General features: G+C 44.7%; 1 protein-coding gene across 10 annotated transcripts in view; it reads right to left on the bottom strand.

Annotated features, from left to right (window-relative positions):
- Positions 1–5,797, bottom strand: part of rtf2 (replication termination factor 2) — a 64,153-nt gene extending 58,356 nt beyond the window's left edge. For 5 of the 10 annotated variants that reach the window (XM_036984144.2, XM_021610670.3, XM_036984145.2 and 2 more), the window contains exons 1-2: positions 5,494–5,753; positions 4,894–4,988 (exon numbers count right to left, since the gene is read on the bottom strand). In XM_036984144.2, the coding sequence (XP_036840039.2) occupies positions 4,894–4,988; positions 5,494–5,562 (164 nt within the window). In that variant the 5' untranslated portion in view covers positions 5,563–5,753. Of the gene's footprint in view, positions 1–4,893; positions 4,989–5,493 lie in introns of all 10 variants that reach the window. The other 5 variants (XM_090241947.1, XM_090241949.1, XM_090241950.1 and 2 more) reach the window with 3 other exon arrangements.
- Positions 5,798–22,380: the final 16,583 nt, after the last annotated feature.

Here is a 22,380-nt window from a genome sequence, read left to right as displayed (position 1 = left end):
ACCACTCGGGAGCCCCTTAGTAACTAAAGCTAGTGAGCACCATCAACAAGTTGCAGCTAGCTCCCCTTAGCCAATCCCCTAATCTGTGTCCCAAATCTGTAATTCGACCTGTGAAAGGCCTAGCAAAAGCTATTTATTCTGTTAAAAGCTGTTAATAAATAAATAAATCTGATTGTGGGTTGCTGTAACATCTCTAGCTAGTTAAATAGCCAGCCAGCCAGTAGCTAACTAGCCAGTAGCTACAGTAGCTAGCTTGCCAGTAGCTACAGTAGCTAGCTTGCCAGTAGCTACAGTAGCTAGCTTGCTAGTAGCTAGCTTGCCAGTAGCTAGTAGATGGAGAGCAATTCTGGGGGGTTTTATGCCTTGCTCATGGGCACAATGGTAGCAGATGATACATGGTATCAATGACCAGCAGCCTTCCAGTTGCCAGTTCAGTTTCATTCCCATATTTGTGTTGCCCCACCTTCCAGTTGCTGGTCTGCCTCGCCAACCTCTGTTTCTCAATCCTGGTCCTGGGGACCCAAAGGTGTGCAAATTCTTGTTTTTGTCCTAAGACTACACAACTGATTCAAATGATCAATGTATCAAGCTTTGATGATTTGAATCAGGTGTGTAGTGCTATGGCAAAAAATAAAATGTGCAACCCTTTGCGACTCTAGGACCAGGAAACAATGCTCTACAAGACCAATAAATGAGTTTGGTGCATAACTACAATGGTTTCTGCCCAGGATGACTCTATGCCCACAATTGTTCTCCACCCAGGGGTGCTGCACTGCAGGCAGTTGGGAAAAGCAGAAGACATATTTCCATTCTAACCAACAGACAATAAAGTATCTATTCTCTCCATGACGATGTCACAAGATGACTCGTTGCACATCTCTACAACCACAACACTGTTGCGAATGTCTATTACTATAACTACATAGAGTATTATTGTGAATTACTTGTTTATTGTGAAAGACTAATATTGTGAGAGACTAATATATTGCATTATAACATGTTTACTCTGCCAACAAATGAGAGAGTTGAAATGAGAGAGCTAAAATGACACTTGAACTTGAGATGGGTTAATGAATTACTAACTGAAATCTGGACAGGGCTAGAACATCTGACATGTAGCCAAATATGAAATTAACTCCTGCAGAATTAAGTATTTCATCCAGGATAATGATACACCAAATTGTATTTTTGTCTCTGGAAAAGTGGAGCAAAATGCCAAGATGTATTTCTTATAGTATCTCAAGCAAAAGCGAATATGCATTCATTCAGTCAGCTCTATACGGAAATAAGAAACAGGAAACCGCTCACCCAGAGGCGGCGCTCCTTGTGTCTGGGGACTTTAATGCAGGGAAACTTAAATCAGTTTTACCTTATTTCTATCAGCATGTTAAATGTTCAACCAAAGGGGGAAAAAATTCTAGATCCCCTTTACTTCACACACAGAAACTCATACAAAGCTCTCCCTCACCCTCCATTTGGCAAATCTGACCATAATTATATCCTCCTGATTCCTGCTTACAAGCAAAAAGTAAAGCAGGAAGCACCAGTGACTCGGTCTATAAAAAAAGTGGTCAGATTAAGTAGATGCTAAACTACAGGACTATTTTGCTAGCACAGACTGGAATATGTTCCGGGATTCTTCCGATGGCATTGAGGAATACACCACATCAGTCACTGGCTTCATCAATAAGTGCGTTGGGGACGTCGTCCCCACAGTGACTGTACATACATGCAGTGCTTCGAAAGGCTGGTAATGGCTCACATTAACACCATTATACCAGAAACCCTAGATCCACTCCAATTTGCATACCGCTCAAACAGATCAACAGATCTGCACTCCACACTGCCCTTTCCCACCTGGACAAAATGAACACCTATGTGAGAATGCTATTCACTGACTACAGCTCAGCGTTCAACACCATAGTGCCCTCAAAGCTCATCACTAAGCTAAGGATCCTGGGACTAAACACCTGCCTCTGCAACTGGATCCTGCACTTCCTGACAGGCCTCCACCAGGTGGTGAGGGTAGGTAGCAACACATCTGCCACGTTGATCCTCAACACTAGAGTCCCTCAAGAGTTGCATGCTCAGTCCCCTCCTGTACTTCCCTGTTCACCCACGACTGCATGGCCAGGCATGACTCCAACACCATCATTAAGTTTGCAGATGACGCAACAGTGGTAGGCCTGATCACAGACAACAACGAGACTATAGGGAGGTCAGAGACATGGCCGGATGGTGCCAGAATAACAACCTATCCCTCAATGTAATCAAGACAAAGGAGATGATTGTTGAATACAGGAAAAGGAGAACCAAGCACGCTCCCGTTCTCATCGACGGGGCTGTAGTGGAGCAGGTTGAGAGTTCAAGTTCCTTGGTGTCCACATCACCAACAAACTAGAATAGTCCAAACACACCAAGACAGTTGTGAAGAGGGGACGACAAAACCTATTCCCCCTCAGGAGACTGAAAGGATTTGGCATGGTTCCTCAGATCCTCAAAAGGTTCTACAGCTGCAACCTGACTGGTTGCATCACTGGCTGGTACGGCAACTGCTCGGCCTCCGACAGCAAGGCACTGTAGTGCATACAGCCCAGTACATCACTGGGGCTAAGCTGTCTGCCATCCAGGACCTCTACACCAGGCGGTGTCAGAGGAAATCCTTAAAAATTGTCAAAGACCCCAGCCACCCCAGTCATAGACTGTTCTCTCTGCTACCGCATGGCAAGTGGTACCGGAGTGCCAAGTCTAGGACCAAAAGGCTTCTCAATAGTTTTTACCCCCAAACCATAAGACTCCTGAACGGGTAATCAAATGGCTACCCAGACTATTTGCATTGTGTCCCGCCACCCGCCAACCCCCTCTTTTACGCTGCTGCTACTCTCTGTTTATCATCTATACATAGTCACTTTAACTATACCTACATGTACATATTACCTCAATCAGCCCGACTAACCGGTGCCCCCGCACATTGACTCTGTACTGCTACCACCTGTATATAGCCTCGCTACTGTTGTTTTCACAGTTTTTTTTATTATTTCTTTATTTATCTATTGTTTACCTAAAACCTATTTTTTACTTAAAAATTGCACTGTTGGTTAGGGCTTGTAAGTATGCATTTCACTGTAAGGTCTACTACACCTGTTGTTTTCAGCACAAGTGACAAATAAACTTTGATTTGATATGTCTGGGTATCTAATTCAGTGATTGATCTTTATATAACAGCTGTCAATATTTTAACGAAGGAAAATATGCATCAATGAAGAAGTGAATTCTTAACAGAAACATTCATTTTCATTGCTTTTCATTGCTTTTATCCTGAAAATGTTTGCAAGGAAATAGTATTTAGGATACATTGTTTAGAACTATTGCGCTTTCTCCGCGGTCCCGTCAAGAGGAGCAACATTGAAAGAGAAAACTTTACAGATGTCAGCTAGATGATTGATGCATTCATTCTACCATACGACATTTTTTTGTGAATACCGATTTATGTAATTATCCTAATTATGTCTTCTAGGAAAATAAGTTATGACTGAAGAGAAGCTACAGGCCTTGGCCTATTTGACTAGACAAGTTAACAAAAACACGTAATGCGGTTGCTAAACTAATCATCACGCAGTGAATTTATGCTACAATTGACCAAAGTCGCTACTAATACCACCACGATTGAAGTAATTACTACCACGATAATCCATCCACCTGACTGGTTTGGCATATCAAGAAACGGATTCAACAGCATGATCATTACACAGGCCCACCTTGTGCGGGGGACAATAAAAGGCCACTCTGAAATGTGCAGTTTGCTCACACAACACAATGCCACAGATGTTTTGAGGGAGTGTGCAATCGGCATGCTGACTGCAGGAATGTCCACCAGAGCTGTATTTATGTCTGTAATAAAGCCCTTTGTGGGGAAAAACTCATTCTGATTGGCTGGGCCTGGCTCCCCAGTGGGTGTGCCTGGCTCCAAAGTGGGAGGGCCTATGCCCCATCAGGCCCACCCAGTTATGAAAATCCATAGATTAGAATTTATTTCATTTGACTGATTTCCTTATATAACTGTAACTCAGTAAAATTGTTGAAATTGTGTTTATAGATTTTTGTTCAGTGTAAATACATAACAGTGTCACACCAGCTATATGAGTAGTACACAACAACGGAGATGTAATTTATAGATCGGCAGGTAAGGGTGCTTTCAAGCGGCTAGATGTCCTTTACCATTCGGCCATCAGATTTACCACAATGGTCCTTATAGGACACATCACTGCACTCTATACTCTTCTGTAAACTGGTCATATCTGTATACGTGTCGCAAGCCCCACTTGTTGATGCTTATTTATAAAACCCTCTTAGGCCTCACTCCCCCCTATCTGAGATATCGACTGCAGCCCTCATCCTCCACATACACCCGTTTTGCCAGTCACATTCTGTTAAAGGTCCCCAAAGCACACACATCCCTGGGTCGCTCATCTTTTCAGTTCACTGCAGCTAGTGGCTGGAATGAGCTGCAACGAACACTCAAACTGGACAGTTTTATCTCAATCTCTTCATTGAAAGACTCAATCATGGACACTCTTACTGACAGTTGTGGCTGCTTTGCATGTATTGTTGTCTACATTCTTGCTCTTCGTGCTGTTGTCTGTGCCCAATAATGTTTATATGATGTTTTGTGCTGCTACCATGTTGTTATGTGTTTCTGCCATGCTATGTTGTCGTCTTGGGTCTCTCTTTATGTAGTGTTAACTCGTCGTGATGTGTGTTTTGTTTGTTACCCCATCCCTGTCCCCGCGGGGGGCTTTTGGTAGGCCATCATTGTAAATAATACTTTGTTAACTGAATTGCCTAGTTAAACAAAGGTAAAATAAAAAACAAACTGATGAAAATAATCCTCACCTTCCCAGATCACAAGTAACAATTGGGCGCCGGAGTTTCTCCGTACTGAGAGCACAATACTTCCACCGAGCAGCAAGCGCTGCATTTTTGTCAACCTTGAGTAGAGATTCACACTTTCAACTTAGTTCATGCCCACTGCTGTTCCGTTGCATTTGGTTATATCTTAAATACTTCGTCGCTAGCTAAATACAGTTAGTGATAGGAGACAACCAAGGAAGGAATTGTTAGAGTAACTCTGATTGAGATGCAGGACCACTGCACTACCACCTGTCCCATAATGCTCCGTATTAACTAGCTAATTACACAGCCATGTCAAAGTATCTCATCAACTATGATGAATGTTGATGGTTTGTTATTTCTGAAACTAGCATAACAGGCTAGCTAGCTAGCAGACTTTACGTGGGCATGGCGAGTTAGTAAGCGAACTAACTGATTAATAAAAGCAAGCTAAATGATTACATGTATGTATCTAACATTAAGGTCGTTTGGGTGGACTATAGCTTCTCTGGGTTTTTTTTTTTACAAAACCTCCATAACGTTAGCTATCTCAAACGCGTTAACTAACGTTAGCTAGTTTAAGCTAGCTAGCTATAAGGTTACCTTCTCAACTTTCTTTGGGCCTTTCACCAACTCATGCCTTTTAGGAATAGTTCCACCATCACATCCCATTTTGACAAAGAGCACAAAAAGTGATTTCTTGGCCTGATATCGCCTGATAATTTTGCTCGGAGAAAATCCAAACAGGCTGGTTGTAAATAAACAAAGAATATTCAAAGAACATCTCTCAATGTTCCACAAATTTGGATGTCGCTCTCTAGTGTTCAGAAATAGGTTTGCCTGTTAAAATATTTTCCAGTAATGACCACCAGGAAGCAGCATTTCGGTTTTTACTACGACTTCAACTAGTTCAAAAACCTTGTCAAGAGGAAATTATACCAAAATGAGATGAATAGCTATGCTATTGTTAAAAAAGGGCATTTAAGTTCACATTCTTTGTCAAAGTATGTTGTAAGAATTGGTAATTTTTTGTAAGCTTCTTTCTTGCACTTAAACTACAAGACATGTTCCCAAATAAACAAATTCATATTAATATTTCATCACGTCACTTCTAACACAATACTTAGAACTTTGCAGATCTACAGCATTCGTTTGTAACTAGAAAAATTACATTTCCTGAAGAAAATGTGGTTTACTTGCTTTACTTGGTGGTGGTGGTAGTAGTAGTAGTAGTGGTAGTTACTTCAATAGTAGTGGTATTCGTAGCAACTGTGGTAAAATCTAGAATCAGATTTAAAAACAGACAAAACTACACCTTATGGAACAGCGGGGACTGTGAAGAGACACACACATAGGCACCGACACACATACACATGATAACATGCTCACTCTACACACACGTACACATGATAACATGCTCACTCTACACACACGTACACATGATAACATGCTCACTCTACACACACGTACACATGATAACATGCTCACTCTACACACACGTACACATGATAACATGCTCACTCTACACACACGTACACATGATAACATGCTCACTCTACACACACGTACACATGATAACATGCTCACTCTACACACACGTACACATGATAACATGCTCACTCTACACACACGTACACATGATAACATGCTCACTCTACACACACGTACACATGATAACATGCTCACTCTACACACACGTACACATGATAACATGCTCACTCTACACACACGTACACATGATAACATGCTCACTCTACACACACGTACACATGATAACATGCTCACTCTACACACACGTACACATGATAACATGCTCACTCTACACACACGTACACATGATAACATGCTCACTCTACACACACGTACACATGATAACATGCTCACTCTACACACACGTACACATGATAACATGCTCACTCTACACACACGTACACATGATAACATGCTCACTCTACACACACGTACACATGATAACATGCTCACTCTACACACACGTACACATGATAACATGCTCACTCTACACACACGTACACATGATAACATGCTCACTCTACACACACGTACACATGATAACATGCTCACTCTACACACACGTACACATGATAACATGCTCACTCTACACACACGTACACATGATAACATGCTCACTCTACACACACGTACACATGATAACATGCTCACTCTACACACACGTACACATGATAACATGCTCACTCTACACACACGTACACATGATAACATGCTCACTCTACACACACGTACACATGATAACATGCTCACTCTACACACACGTACACATGATAACATGCTCACTCTACACACACGTACACATGATAACATGCTCACTCTACACACACGTACACATGATAACATGCTCACTCTACACACACGTACACATGATAACATGCTCACTCTACACACACGTACACATGATAACATGCTCACTCTACACACACGTACACATGATAACATGCTCACTCTACACACACGTACACATGATAACATGCTCACTCTACACACACGTACACATGATAACATGCTCACTCTACACACACGTACACATGATAACATGCTCACTCTACACACACGTACACATGATAACATGCTCACTCTACACACACGTACACATGATAACATGCTCACTCTACACACACGTACACATGATAACATGCTCACTCTACACACACGTACACATGATAACATGCTCACTCTACACACACGTACACATGATAACATGCTCACTCTACACACACGTACACATGATAACATGCTCACTCTACACACACGTACACATGATAACATGCTCACTCTACACACACGTACACATGATAACATGCTCACTCTACACACACGTACACATGATAACATGCTCACTCTACACACACGTACACATGGATTTTGTATTGTAGATACAGTGCATTCGAAAAATATTCAGACCCCTTCCGTTTCTCCACATTTTGTTTCGTTACAGCCTTAATATAAAATGTATTAAACTAAACATTTCCCTCATCAATCTACACACAATATCCCATAATGACAAAGCGATAACAGGTTTTTAGATAATCTTGGAAACTTATTACAAATAAAAAACACAAATACCTTATTTACATAAATATTCAGACCCTTTGCAATGAGACTCACAATTGAGCTCAGATACATCCTGTTTCCATTGATCATCCTTGAGATGTTTCTACAACTTGATTGGAGTCCACCTGTGGTAAATTCAATCGATTGGACATCATTTGGAAAGGCACACACCTGTCTATATAAGATCCCACAGTTGACAGTGCATGTCCGAGCAAAAACCATGCCATTAGGTCAAAGGAATTGTCCATAGAGCTCTGAGACAGGGTTGTGTCAAGGTACAGAACTGGGGAACGCTACCAAAACATTTCTGCAGCATTGAAAGTCCCCAAGAACACAGTGGCCTCCATAATTCTTAAATGGAAGAAGTTTGAAACTACCAAGACTCTTCCTAGAGCTGTCCGCCCGGCCAAACTGAGCAATCGGAGGAGAAGGGCCTTGGTCAGGGAGGTGACCAAGAACACCATCTCTGCAGCACTCCACCAATCAGGCCTTTGTGGCCAGATGGAAGCCACTCCTCAGAAAAAGGCACATGACTGCCCACTTGCAGTTTGCCAAAATGCACCTAAAGACTCTCAGACCATGAGAAACAAGATTATCTGGTCTGATTAAACCAAGATTGAACTCTTTGGCCTGAATGCCAAGCGTCACATCTGGAGGAAACCTGGCACCATCCCTACGGTGAAGCATGGTGGTGGCAGCATCATGCTTTGGCGATGTTTTTCAGCAGCAAGGACTGGGAGACTAGTCAGAATCGATGGAAAGATGAACGGAGCAAAGTACAGAGAGATCCTTGATGGAAACCTGTTCCAGAGCTCAGGACCTCAGACTGGGGTGAAGGTCCACCTTCCAACAGGACAATGACCCTAAGCACACAGCCAAGACAGCGCAGCAGTGGCTTCAGGACAAGCTTCTGAATGTCCTTTAGTGGCCCAGCTAGAGCCCGCACTTGAACCCGATCAACCATCTCTGGAGAAACCTGAAAATAGCTGTTCAGCGACACTCCCCATCCAATCTGACAGCGCTTGAGAGGATCTGCAGAGAAGAATGGGAGAAACTCCCCAAATAGAGGTGTGCCAAGCTTGTAGCATCATGCCCAAGAAGACGCGAGATTGTAATCGCTGCCAAAGTTTCTTCACCAAAGTACTGAGTAAAGTGTCTGAATACTTAAGTAATTGTTATATTTCAGTTTATATATTTTTTATAAATATGAAAACATTTCTAAAAACCATTATGGGGTGTGTGTTGATTGATGAGAAACAAAAACAATTTAATCAATTTTAGAATGACGTAACAAAATGTAGAAAAAGTCAAGGGGTCTGAATACTTTACGAAGGCACTGTATATATACGCTGTATATACTTTACCAACAATGACGAGACAGCCTACAGGGAAGAGGGGAGGGCCCTGGCAGAGTGGTGCCAGGAAAATAACCTCTCCCTCAATGTCAATGGAACTAAGGAGCTGATTCCGGACTTCAGTAGAGAGCAGAGGGAGCATGCCAACATCTACATCGACGGGACCACAGTGGAGAATGTGAAAAGCTTCAAGTTCCTCGGGATACACATCGCTGACAATCTGAAATGGTCCACCCACATACACAGTGTGGTGAAGAAGGCGCAACAGCTCCTCTTCAACCTCAGGAGACTGAAGAAATTCGGCGTGGCCCCTAAGACCCTTACAAACTTTTACAGATACCCTGTTGAAAGCATCCTGTCGGGCTGTATCCTCGCCTGGTATGGCAACTGCACCGCCCACAACCACAGGTTTCTCCAGAGGGTGGTGCGGTCTGCCCAAAGCATTATCGGAGGCACACTGCCGGCCCTCCTGGACACCTACAGCACTCGAATAACAGCCTGATCACCCACTATCATCCAGAAGGCGAGGTCAATACAAGTGCATCAAAGCTGGGACCGAGAGACTGAAAAACAGCTCCTATCTCAAGGCCATCAGACTGTTAAATGGCCATCCAGCCAGCCATCCTCCACCCAGCACCCTGCCCTGAACTTAGTGACTTTCACTAGCCGACTACAACCCGGTTACTCAACCCTACACCTTTTAAAGGCTGCTGTCCTATGTACATAGACATGGAATCACTGGTCAATTAAATAATGGAACACTGGTCACTTTAATAATGTTTACATACTGTTTTATTCATTTCATATGTGTATGCTGTATTCTACTGTATTTAGTCAATGCCACTCTGACATTGCTCATCCTAATATTTATATATATCTTAATCCCAGTCTTTTACTTTTAGATTTGTGTGTATTGTTGTTTATTGTTGATACTACTGAACTGTTGGATTTTGATCAGAATTCATTCACAGAATTCTCAAGATACCAAACAATAAAGACACCACTTTATTCAGTTTCAATATATATTTTAAAAATTTTTTAACCCCTTTTTTCCCCAATTGTTAGTAGCTACTATCTTGTCTCATCGCTACAACTCCCGTACGGGCTCGGGAGAGACGAAGGTTGAAAGTCATGCGTCCTCTGATACACAACCCAACCAAGCTGCACTGCTTCTTAACACAGCACACATCGAATCCGGAAGCCAGCCGCACCAATGTGTCGGAGGAAACACTGTGCACCTGGCAACCTTGGTTAGCGTGCACTGCTCCCGGCCCGCCACAGGAGTCGCTGGTGCACGATGAGACAAGGATATCCCTACCGGCCAAACCCTTCCTAACCCGGACGACGCTAGGCCAATTGTGCATCGCCCCACGAACCTCCCGGTCGCGGCCGGTTACGACAGAGCCTGGGCACGAACCCAGAGTCTCTGGTGGCACAGCTGGCGCTTACGTGAGACAAATGCAATAATTCTACCCTGAGAGTAACGGGCAGGTGGAGAGAGTGAACCAGGATGTGGGTAGGTTTCTGCAGACCTATTGCCAGGACCGGCCGGGGGAGTGGGCGGCGTTCGTGCCCTGGGCAGAGATGGCTCAGAACTCGCTCGGCCACTCCTCCACTCCTCCACTAACCTCACCCCCTTCCAGTGCGTACTAGGGTACCTGCCAGTTCTGGCGTCTTGGCATTACAGCCAGATCTAGGCTCCTGTGGTGGATGACTGGTTTAGGCGCACTGAGGGGACATGGGACGCTATGGGGTAAGGCCGACCGAGACCCCCAGACGTTCCATGAACGCCCTCAAGACCCTTGACGTGATCTGGGGACCTCGATCAGATACTATGTCCTCAGGCACCCCGTAGTGCCGGAAGACGTGTGTAAACAGTCCGCAGTCTGTAGGGCCGTAGGGAGACCGGGCAGAGGGAGGAGATGGCAGGACTTAGAAAAACCGATCCACAACGACCAGGATCGTGGTGTTTCCCTGTGATGGAGGAAGATCTGTTAGGAAATCCACCGACAGGTGCGATCACGGCCATTGTGGAACGGGTAAGAGTTGTAACTTTCCTCTGGGCAAGTGCCTAGGGGCCTTGCACTGGGCGCACACAGAGCAGGAGGAGACATAAACCCTCACATCCTTAGCTAAAGTGGACCATCAGTACTTCCCACTAAGACAGCGCACTGTCTGACCAATGCCCGGATGAACAGAGGAAGGTGACGCATGGGCCCAATAGATCAAATGGTCGCGGACAGCAGACGGAACCCTGGACATTGGAGGGGAGTGGGCTCTGTACGTAACGCCCGCTCGATGTCCGCGTCCAGCTCCCACACTACCGGTGCCACCAGGCAAGAGGCCGGAAGTAGGGGAGTCTGATACATGGGCCGCTCCTCTGTGTCATACATCCAGGACAGTGCGTCTGCCTTCGCGTTCTGGGAACCTGGTCTGATAGAAAGGGTGAAAACAAAATGGGTAAAGAACATGGCCCACCTTGCCTGACGAGGATTCAGTCTCCTCGCAGCCGGATGTACTCCAGGTTGCGGTGGTCAGTCCAGATGAGAAAAGGGTGTTTAGCCCCATCAAGCCAATGTCTCCCCGCCTTCAAAGCCTTGACAACCGCCAACAACTCCCAGTCCCCCATGTCATAGTTTCGCTCCGCTGGGCTGAGCTTCTTCGAAAATAAGGCACAGGGGCGGAGCTTCGGTGGCGTACCCGAGCGCTGAGACGCACGGCTCCTATCCCAGCCTCGGACGCGTCCACCTCCACTATGAACGCCAAAGAGGGATCCGGATGAGCCCGGGAGCACGGGAGCCGAGGTAAACAGAGCCCTCAGCTGACCAAATACCCTGCCCGCCTCAGCTGACCACTGCAAACGCACCAGTTCCTTTGTCCTCTCTCTGTGCTCTGGCCCTCTCTTCCTGTATGACCTGGGGGAGAGAGTCTCTGCCAGGAATTTATGACCTGAGATTATAAAACCTGGGTTAGGAGAGAGAGAGGGGGGGGCACGATCTACACCCAGAAAGAGCTACATCATGACATCATAATGACTGCTGTTTCCACCCTGCTCTGAGCTGGTAAGGATTTTGCATCAGTTCATTTTGTGTAGAAAGAGATAGCAAGGTGTTAAATCAGGCCTATAGACATAGTTACTGTAGGATGTCATTAATTAGCTATTTAACCATAGGCTGCCAAATACAAAAAGCCTAAAAATTGACATTTTTTGTTATTGTTTGAGCTATATGACGAGATTTGCTAGATCTAAGTTTTTATCTATTTTCAATAAACCTTTTTAAACAGGAGAAGTACCTTCCAGGATTTAAAACATTCAAACCCAAGGATGAGCTGAACAATGATACCTGCAAAAAGAAGTCCAAGGAGGCAGAGGGGAATGTAGATGTCCTCGGCCAAGGGGGAAATGGCCTTCCATGAGGGGTGAACAGCATCTAATCACCCCTCATGGTTCAGCCCTGTTTAGACAGCCTCACCTTGATGTCCATTGGAGAGACCCTCATGGTTCAGCCCTGTTTAGACAGCCTCACCTTGATGTCCATTGGAGAGACCCTCATGGTTCAGCCCTGTTTAGACAGCCTCACCTTGATGTCCATTGGAGAGACCCTCATGGTTCAGCCCACTGTTTAGACAGCCTCACCTTGATGTTCCTTGGAGAGACCCTCATGGTTCAGCCCACTGTTTAGACAGCCTCACCTTGGTGGTGTGTGTGTGTGTGTGTGTGTGTGTGTGTGTGTGTGTGTGTGTGTGTGTGTGTGTGTGTGTGTGTGTGTGTGTGTGTGTGTGTGTGTGTGTGTGTGTGTGTGTGTGTGTGTGTGTGTGTGTGTGTGTGTGTGTGTGTGTGTACAAGGTGTCAAAAACATTCCACAGAGATGCTGGCCCATTTTGACTCCAATGCTTGGCTAGATGTCCTTTGGCTGGTGGACCATTCTTGATAAAAACAGGAAACTGTTGAGTGTGAAAAACCCAGCAGTGTTGCAGTTCTTGACACAGTCAAACCAGTGTGCCTGGCACCTACTACCATACCCCATTCAAAGGCACTTCAATATTTTGTCTTGCCCATTCACCCTCTGAGTGGCACACATACACAATCCATTTCTCAAGAGCCTGAAGGCTTAACAATTCTTCTCAATTCTCCTCCCCTTCATATACACTCATTGGACATACCGGTGACATCATTCAGGGATCATAGCTTTCACCTGGTCAGTCTATGTCATGGACCGTTCCCAATGTTTTTCACACTCAATGTACTGTATATCATATTACATATTTGTGTATTATTTATACTCAATTAATTTCTCTGTAACAATGTGCACAATAACCTTGTAAGAGGTTAGTTATGTTTTTCACTGAACTGTTTTGATCATGGATACCAAAAATGACTCTGACAAAAACAGACCTTTATTACGGCAATCATTAGTTAGGCATGAACGATAATACACTTTTACTTTTTACAGCTACTATATACAGCACCAGTCAAAAGTTTGGACACACCTACTCATTCAAGGGTCTTTCTTTACATTTCCTATTTTCTACATTGTAGAATAATAGTGAATACATCACAACTATGAAATAACATATATGGAATCATGTAGTAACCCAAAAAGTGTAAAACAAATAAAAATACAAATATATTTTCTATTTGTGATTCTTCAAAGTAGCCACCCTTCGCCTTGATGACAGCGCTGCACAGTCTTGGCATTCTCTCAACCACATTCATGAGGTAGTCTCCTGGAATGGATTTCAATGAACAGATGTGCCTTGTTAAAGTTAATTTGTGAGATTTCTTTCCTTCTTAATGTGTTTAACCAAATCAGTTGTGTTGTGTTTTGGTACAGACCTGGATAGTAAGACAGAACTCTGCAGGCAATCTCTGCAGTAAATTGCAACACCGCCCCCTTTGGCAGTTCTATCTTTGCAGAAAATGTTACAGTTAGGGATGGAAATTTCAGGATTTTTGGTGGTCTTCCTAAGCCAGGATTCAGACACAGCTAGAACATCCGGGTTGGCAGAGTGTGCTAAAGTAGTGAATAAAGCAAACTTATGGAGTAGGCTTCTAATGTTAACATGCATGAAACCAAGGCTTTTACGGTTACAGAGGTCAACAAATGAGAGCACCTGGGGAGTAGGAGTGGAGCTAGGCACTGCAGGTCCTGGATTACCTTCTACATCACCAGAGGAACAGAGGAGAAGTAGGATAAGGGTATGGCTAAAGGCTATAAGAACTGGCCATCTAGCATGTTCGGAACAGAGAGTAAAAGGAGCAGGTTTCTGGGCATGATAGCATAGATTCAAGGCATAATGTACAGACAAAGGTATGGTAGGAAGAGAGTACATTGGAGACCTTCTAGACCCAAACTGCTACAGACCTAAATCTATTCTACCCTGCCATTCTAAGGTCTTTGAAAGCCAAGTAAACAAACAGATGACCGACCATTTAGAATCTCACCGTAGCTTCTCCGCTATGAAATCTGGTTTCAGAGCTGGTCATGGGTGCACCTCAGCCACGCTCAAGGTCCTAAGCGATATCATAACCGCCATTGATAAGAGACATTACTGTGCAGCTGTATTCATCGACCTGGCTTAGGCTTTCGATTCTGTCAATCACAACATTCTTATTGGCAGACTCAACAGCCTTGGTTTCTCAAATGATTGCCTCGCTTGGTTCACCAACTACTTCTTCGATAGAGTTCAGTGCGTCAAATCGGAGGGCCTGTTGTCCAGACCTCTGTCAGGCTCTATGGGGTGCCACAAGGTTCAATTCTCGGGCTGACTCTCTTCTCTGTATACATCAATGATGTCGCTCTTGCTGCTGGTGAGTCTCTGATCCACCTCTACGCAGACAACACCATTCTGTATACTTCTGGCCCTTCTTTGGACACTGTGTTAACAACCCTCCAGGCAAGCGTCAATGCCACACAACACTCCTTCCGTGGCCTCCAACTGCTCTTAAATGCAAGTAAAACTAAATGCATGCTCTTCAACCGTTTGCTGCCCGTACCCGCCTGCCCGTCCAGCATCACTACTCTAGGCGGTACTGACTTAGAATATGTGGGACAACTACAAATACCTAGGTGTCTGGTTAGACTGTAAACTCTCCTTCCAGACTCACATTAAACATCTCCAATCCAAAATTAAATATAGAATCAGCTTCCTATTTCGCAACAAAGCATCCTTCACTCATGCTGCCAAACATACCCTGGTAAAACTGACCATTCTACCGATCCTCGACTTCGGCGATGTCATTTACAAAATAGCCTCCAACACTCTATCAGAGTGCCATCCGTTTAGTCACCAAAGCCCCATATACTACCCACCAATGCGACCTGTACACTCTCGTTGGCTGTCCCTCGCTTCATACTCGTCGCCAAACCCACTGGCTCCAGGTCATCTACAAGTCTCTGGTAGGTAAAGCCCCGCCTTATCTCAACTCACTGGTCACCATAGCAGCACCCACCTGTAGCACGCGCTCCAGCAGGTATATTTCACTGGTCACCCCCAAAGCCAATTCTTACTTTGGCCGCCTTTCCTTCCAGTTCTCTGCTGCCAGTGACTGGAACAAACTGCAAAAATCTCTGAAGCTGGAGACTCTTACCTCCCTCACTAGCTTTAAGCACCAGCTGTGAGAGCAGCTCACAGATCTCTGCATCTGTAAAGAGCCCATCCAATCCACCTCATCCCCATAATGTATTTATTTATTTATCTTGCTCCTTTGCACCCTAGTATCTCTACTTGCACATTCATCTTCTGCACACCATACCATTCCAGTGTTTAATTGCCATATTGTAATTACTTTGCCACCATGGCCTATTTATTGACTTACCTTTGCACATTTGCACATGCTGTATATATATTCTTCTACTGTATTATTGACTGTATGTTTGTTTATTCCATGTGTAACTCTATGTTGTTGTATGTGTCAAACTGCTTTGCTTTATCTTGGCCAGGTCGCAGTTGCAAGTGAAAACTTGTTCTCAACAAGCCTACCTAGTTAAATAAAGGTGAAATAATAATAAAAGGGGTGGTTTACAGAAGATAGCCCTATTTGTAAAAAGACCAAGTCCATTTTATGGCAAGAACAGCTCAAATAAGCAAAGAGAAATGACAGTCCATCATTACTTTAAGACCAAGAAGGAGAGTGATGGAGTGCTGCATCAGATGACCTGGCTTCCACAATCACCCGACCTCAACCCAATTGAGATGGTTTGGGATGAGTTGGACCTCAGAGTGAAGGAAAAGCAGCCAACAGGTGCTCAGCATATGTGGGAACTCCGTCAAGACTGTTGGAAAAGCTGATTGAGAGAATTCTAAGAGTGTGCAAAGCTGTCATCAAGGCAAACGGTGGCTACTTTGAAGAATCAAAAATATGTTGTTTAACACTTTTTGATTACTACATGATTCCATATGTGTTATTTCATATTGTTATGTCTTTACTATTATTTCACAATGTAGAAAATAGTTTTTAAAAATTAAAGAGTCCTTGAATGAGTAGGTGTGTCCAAAATTTTGACTGGAACTGTATATGCGAGTTCTCAAAGTATTATAATTTCAATGTATCATTATTTAGTGAACAACTTCTACATTGGCTATGAGGAGGCTGAGAGGACAATATTCCTTTCTACCCTCGTGAATTTTTTCAATGCCACAAATTGGTGTGCAGATGGAGTTATTATAAAGAGTACCAAACATCTCCAGAATGGACACAAAGGGTAATTACTAGACACGTGATGACATATATTTAAACAGTATTTGATAAAATATTGAACTTGGCCTTTATTAAACATAGAAACGCATTGAATAACATATTCATGAATGGCAAAAAAATACATAATCATTAGGAGTAAGGTTTTGAAGTGTCTGTCCTATGAGATATAAGAAAGCTCAGGAAATATTTTTGTTTTTTGGGACACATATTTAATTAACCCCTTATTTCTGTTGGCACAAAACTACCTCCATACTTCCATTCATTTGCATGCAAATCGGTCTTCTCACGAAAATGTTTGTAGAGTCCCACGGGACTCATGGGACCCGTCTGAAGGTAACCCATACAAATGAATGGAAGTATGGAGCTCCGGACAGACTGGCGGCTCTGGCAGCTCAGGACAGACGGGCGGCTCTGGCAGCTCAGGACAGACGGGCGGCTCTGGCAGCTCAGGACAGACGGGCGGCTCTGGCAGCTCAGGACAGACGGGAGACTCTGGCAGCTCAGGACAGATGGGAGACTCTGGCAGCTCAGGACAGACGGAGGACTCTGGCAGCTCAGGACAGACGGGAGACTCTGGCAGCGCTGGGCAGGAGGAAGGCTCTGGTAGCGCTGGACAGGCGGGAGCACCTGTATGAAGGAGACAGAGAGACAGCCTGGTGCGGGGGGCTGCCACCAGAGGGCTGGTGCGTGGAGGTGGCACCGGATAGACCGGACCGTGAAGGCGCACAGGAGGTCTCGAGCACCGAGCCTGCCCAACCTTACCTGGTTGAATGCTCCCCGTAGCCAGTCCAGTGCGGCGAGGTGGAATAGCCCGCAATGGGCTGTGCTGGCGAACCGGGGACACCATGCATAAGGCTGGTGCCATGTACCCCGGCCCGAGGAGATGCACTGGAGACCAGATGAGCTGAGCCGGCTTCATGGCACCTGGCACGATGCCCAACCTAGCCCGGCCGATACGAGGCGCTGCTATGTACCGCACCGGGCTATGCCTGCGCACCGGGGACACTGTGCGCCTCACGGCATAACACGATGCCTGCCCGGTCCATCTCTCTCCACGGTAAGCACGGGGAGTTGGCTCAGGTCTCCTACCTGACTTTGCCACTCTCCCCGTGTGCCTCCCCCCAAGATATGTTTGGGGCTGCCTCTCGGGCTTCCAACCGCGCCACCGGGCTGCCTCCTCATACCACCGCCGCTCAGCTTTCGCTGCCTCCAGCTCTGCTTTAGGGCGGCGATATTCCCCTGCCTGTGCCCAGGGTCCCTTGCCGTCCAAAATCTCCTCCCATGTCCAGGAGTCTTGTGTTTTCGGCCGCTGCTGCTGCCCGTTACCACGCTGCTTGGTCCTTTCTTGGTGGGTGGTTCTGTAACGGCTGTCGTGAGAAGAAGGTGAGGACCAATGCGCAGGTACCAATGGTACGTGTTCATCGTTTTAATAAAGTAAACTGAACACTGAATAACATAACAACAAAGAAACAACCGGAACAGTTCTGTCTGGTGTGGACACACAAAGACTGAAAACAACCACCCACCAAACACAATCGAAAACAGGCTAAATATGGCTAAATATGGCTAAATATGGTTCTCAATCAGGGACAATGATTGACAGCTGCCTCTGACTGAGAACCATACCAGGCCAAACACAGAAATAGAAAATCATAGAAAAACTAACATAGACAACCCACCCAACTCACGCCCTGAACAATACTAAAACAAAAGACAAAACAAAGGAACTAAGGTCAGAACGTGACAATACTTCCATTCATTTGTATGGGTTACCTTCAGACGGGTCCCATGAGTCCAGTGGGACTCTAGAGACATTTTCGTGAGAAGACCGATTTTTGGGATGTGTCTCATGGTCTGACGAACACCTTCCACCGCAGGTGCGAAAGGCTGACATAGGCTGATGAAAAAAAACGGATATCTCTATCTTTAAACTGACCGATTTTGATGGGGATTTTTAATTATTACTTAGATTGACACACAGGTGCATCAATAGACTCTTAATTAAGTTGAGTAAAAGTAAGAGTAACCATGCTAGTTTTAAGCAACATTACCTTGATTCAAAATAAATACTCCTTTTTTCTAGTTCAGAGGTTTCCAAACTGGTTCCCCACTTTAAAAAATGCTTTGGATTTATTTCATGAAAATGGCAGGCCAAAAAGACAACGATGCACGAAAATGGCAGGCCAAAAAGACAACGATGCACGAAAATGGCAGGCCAAAAAGACAACGACGCACGAAAATCACATATCAATCACAAAATCGATATTATAACCTACTTTTACAATGCCATGTCACCAACAAAGGTGCAATGTGTAGCTACTCTCATGTTAATCAATATTTACATTTTCATGTGCAATTGATCTGACATTAGGTACCACTAGCTACATTAACTAATAGGACAAATATAAGCACTCATCAAATTATTATTATACCCTTTGTGTTTAGGCCTAATATTCTATTGGGGGTCTACCGAGACCCTTTATCTATTTTTGTTTGGTGCCATGGGAGAAAACAACCGGTTGGAGCCCCTGCACTGCTTGATAATGACTTCAGTCTGTTATTGACCAACTCATCCGTAAGTATAGTAGGTCTCAACACAGAAGTGGTAAGTGACATTAGACTTGCTCTTAGGCTTTTTGTCAGGGTGGTTCGAAGATAAAAGTTTCCTTGGAAGATAGCTCATTGAGTGCTAACAAGATTGGCTTCCTGTGCCTTCCAGCGCTAAGATTAGTTTACCATCGACGTCCTCGTTGGAGAGTGACCATTAGTTTGTGGAATGGTACCTTTGTGTAGACGTCTGCGGCCACATGATTGATTCGCTGTTTGGAAATGCAGGTCAGAAAAGAAAACAGATTTGAACTTAATACGGGGCAAGAAATAGATTTCTGGGGATTTCCTAGGTCACCATCGTAAAACAGTCATTTTTCGTTACGCAAAAATACCAAATAAAGGAATAGACAAACAAAGACATATGCTCCTCCATTATGTTGGCTGGTTCGATTAGACCTTCCTGTAATTCAGAAATTGTGTTATGTGTCTTATTACATTTCCTTCTCTCACACACAGCTAAATGTTTTGAGGAATGGATTTTCATTAGGCTATGGAGTGCTCTCACTGTTAGTAAACTCTCTTTCGAAATACTAAAACTCCCTAGGCTGAAGCAAACCAAGCCTCCAAGCTTCATCCTGGTGTTCTACCACGGTGTTATTTACCCAATTACTTAGCTCTCAACCCACTGGGCAAAGACGTCAGATAAACCATCCAATTTTGGTTGATATTTGATTGAGCAGTCAACAAACTTGAATTCAACCTGAGTCTTGTTGATTTCTGGTTGAAATCTGGGTTTAAATTGACAGAAAACTATGCAGGTTGATGACTTTTTGAAAATCCAACCAATTAGCTGCATTCATGCAACAGGTGTATGTTAATACATTGAACTGTACATACTGTAATAACAACAAAACTATCTTGAACCATGTTTTGCCCAGTGGGAAGCCGCAATGTGACAGTGATGTGTCAAACACTGATGTAAACAAAATGTAGCATATTTACAGTAGCACGTTAACATTATTACGAGTCATTCACCTGAAAATCAAGTGACATTTTCACATTGTTGTGATAGCACATCCCTGTGTAATGGTAAAGTTATCAATGTTTCTATAGTCCATCCTCTGTGGTGATGTAATGTCATCATCAACTGCCCCTCAAACCCTGCAGTAATTCCCCTCAAACCCTGCAGTACTTCCCCTCAAACCCTGCAGTACTTCTCCTCCAACCCTGCAGTACTTCCCCTCAAACCCTGCAGTACTTCCCCTCAAACCCTGCAGTACTTCCCCTCAAACCCTGCAGTACTTCCTATCAAACCCTGCAGTACTTCCCCTCAAACCCTGCAGTACTTCCCCTCCAACCCTGCAGTACTTCCCCTCAAACCCTGCAGTACTTCCCCTCAAACCCTGTAGTACTTCCCCTCAAACCCTGCAGTACTTCCCCTCAAACCCTGCAGTACTTCCCCTCAAACCCTGCAGTACTTTCCCTCAAACCCTGCAGTACTTCCCCTCAAATCCTGCAGTACTTCCCCTCAAACCCTGCAGTATCTCCCCTCTAAATGTAAATGTAAGCCCTGATGGCTACAACAACAGATAACTGTGTGCTGCTATTAAGGTCACACACGGCAGCCACGGCCCCTGAACGTCCACGTCACCTCTGACCCCCCCCCCCCCCCCCCCACCCCCCCCTCCCGCTGGCCTTGAACTGTGACTGTATCCATCTGAACCAGCCAGTGGAGGTTTAGACTGGGAAGGGCACCGAGTCAAATGCATTTAGCATTTCTGATTGGGAAGGAATTACTCTGTTTGGATTGGCAAGGGCTGCCAGAACTAGACCCCAGTCCAGATACACATGCTCACACACAAACCAAATATACAAACATACTACAGCCAGTTCTAGACAGAGGGATACTTCAGCCAGTTCTAGACAGAGGGATACTACAGCCAGTTCTAGACAGAGGGATACTACAGCCAGTTCTAGACAGAGGGATACTTTAGCCAGTTGTAGACAGAGGGATACTACAGCCAGTTCTAGACAGAGGGATACTACAGCCAGTTCTAGACAGAGGGATACTTCAGCCAGTTCTAGACAGAGGGATACTACAGACAGTTCTAGACAGAGGGATACTTCAGCCAGTTCTAGACAGAGGGATACTACAGCCAGTTCTAGACAGAGGGGTACTACAGCCAGTTGTAGACAGAGGGATACTACAGCCAGTTCTAGACAGAGGGATACTACAGCCAGTTCTAGACAGAGGGATAATTCAGCCAGTTCTAGACAGAGGGATACTACAGCCAGTTCTAGACAGAGGGATACTTCAGCCAGTTCTAGACAGAGGGATACTACAGCCAGTTCTAGACAGAGGGATACTACAGCCAGTTCTAGACAGAGGGATACTACAGCCAGTTCTAGACAGAGGGATAATTCAGCCAGTTCTAGACATAGGGATACTACAGCCAGTTCTAGACAGAGGGATACTACAGCCAGTTCTAGACAGAGGGATACTACAGCCAGTTCTAGACAGAGGGATACTACAGCCAGTTCTAGACAGAGGGATACTACAGCCAGTTCTAGACAGAGGGATACTACAGCCAGTTCTAGACAGAGGGATAATTCAGCCAGTTCTAGACAGAGGGATACTACAGCCAGTTCTAGACAGAGGGATACTACAGCCAGTTCTAGACAGAGGGATACTACAGCCAGTTCTAGACAGAGGGATACTACAGCCAGTTCTAGACAGAGGGATACTTCAGCCAGTTCTAGACAGAGGGATACTACAGACAGTTCTAGACAGAGGGA

The sequence above is a fragment of the Oncorhynchus mykiss genome, chromosome 7 (assembly GCF_057628025.1).
Source record: "Oncorhynchus mykiss isolate SJ-2025 chromosome 7, ASM5762802v1, whole genome shotgun sequence".
NCBI lineage: Eukaryota > Metazoa > Chordata > Actinopteri > Salmoniformes > Salmonidae > Oncorhynchus > Oncorhynchus mykiss.
This window is presented reverse-complemented; position numbering and strand designations above follow the sequence as displayed.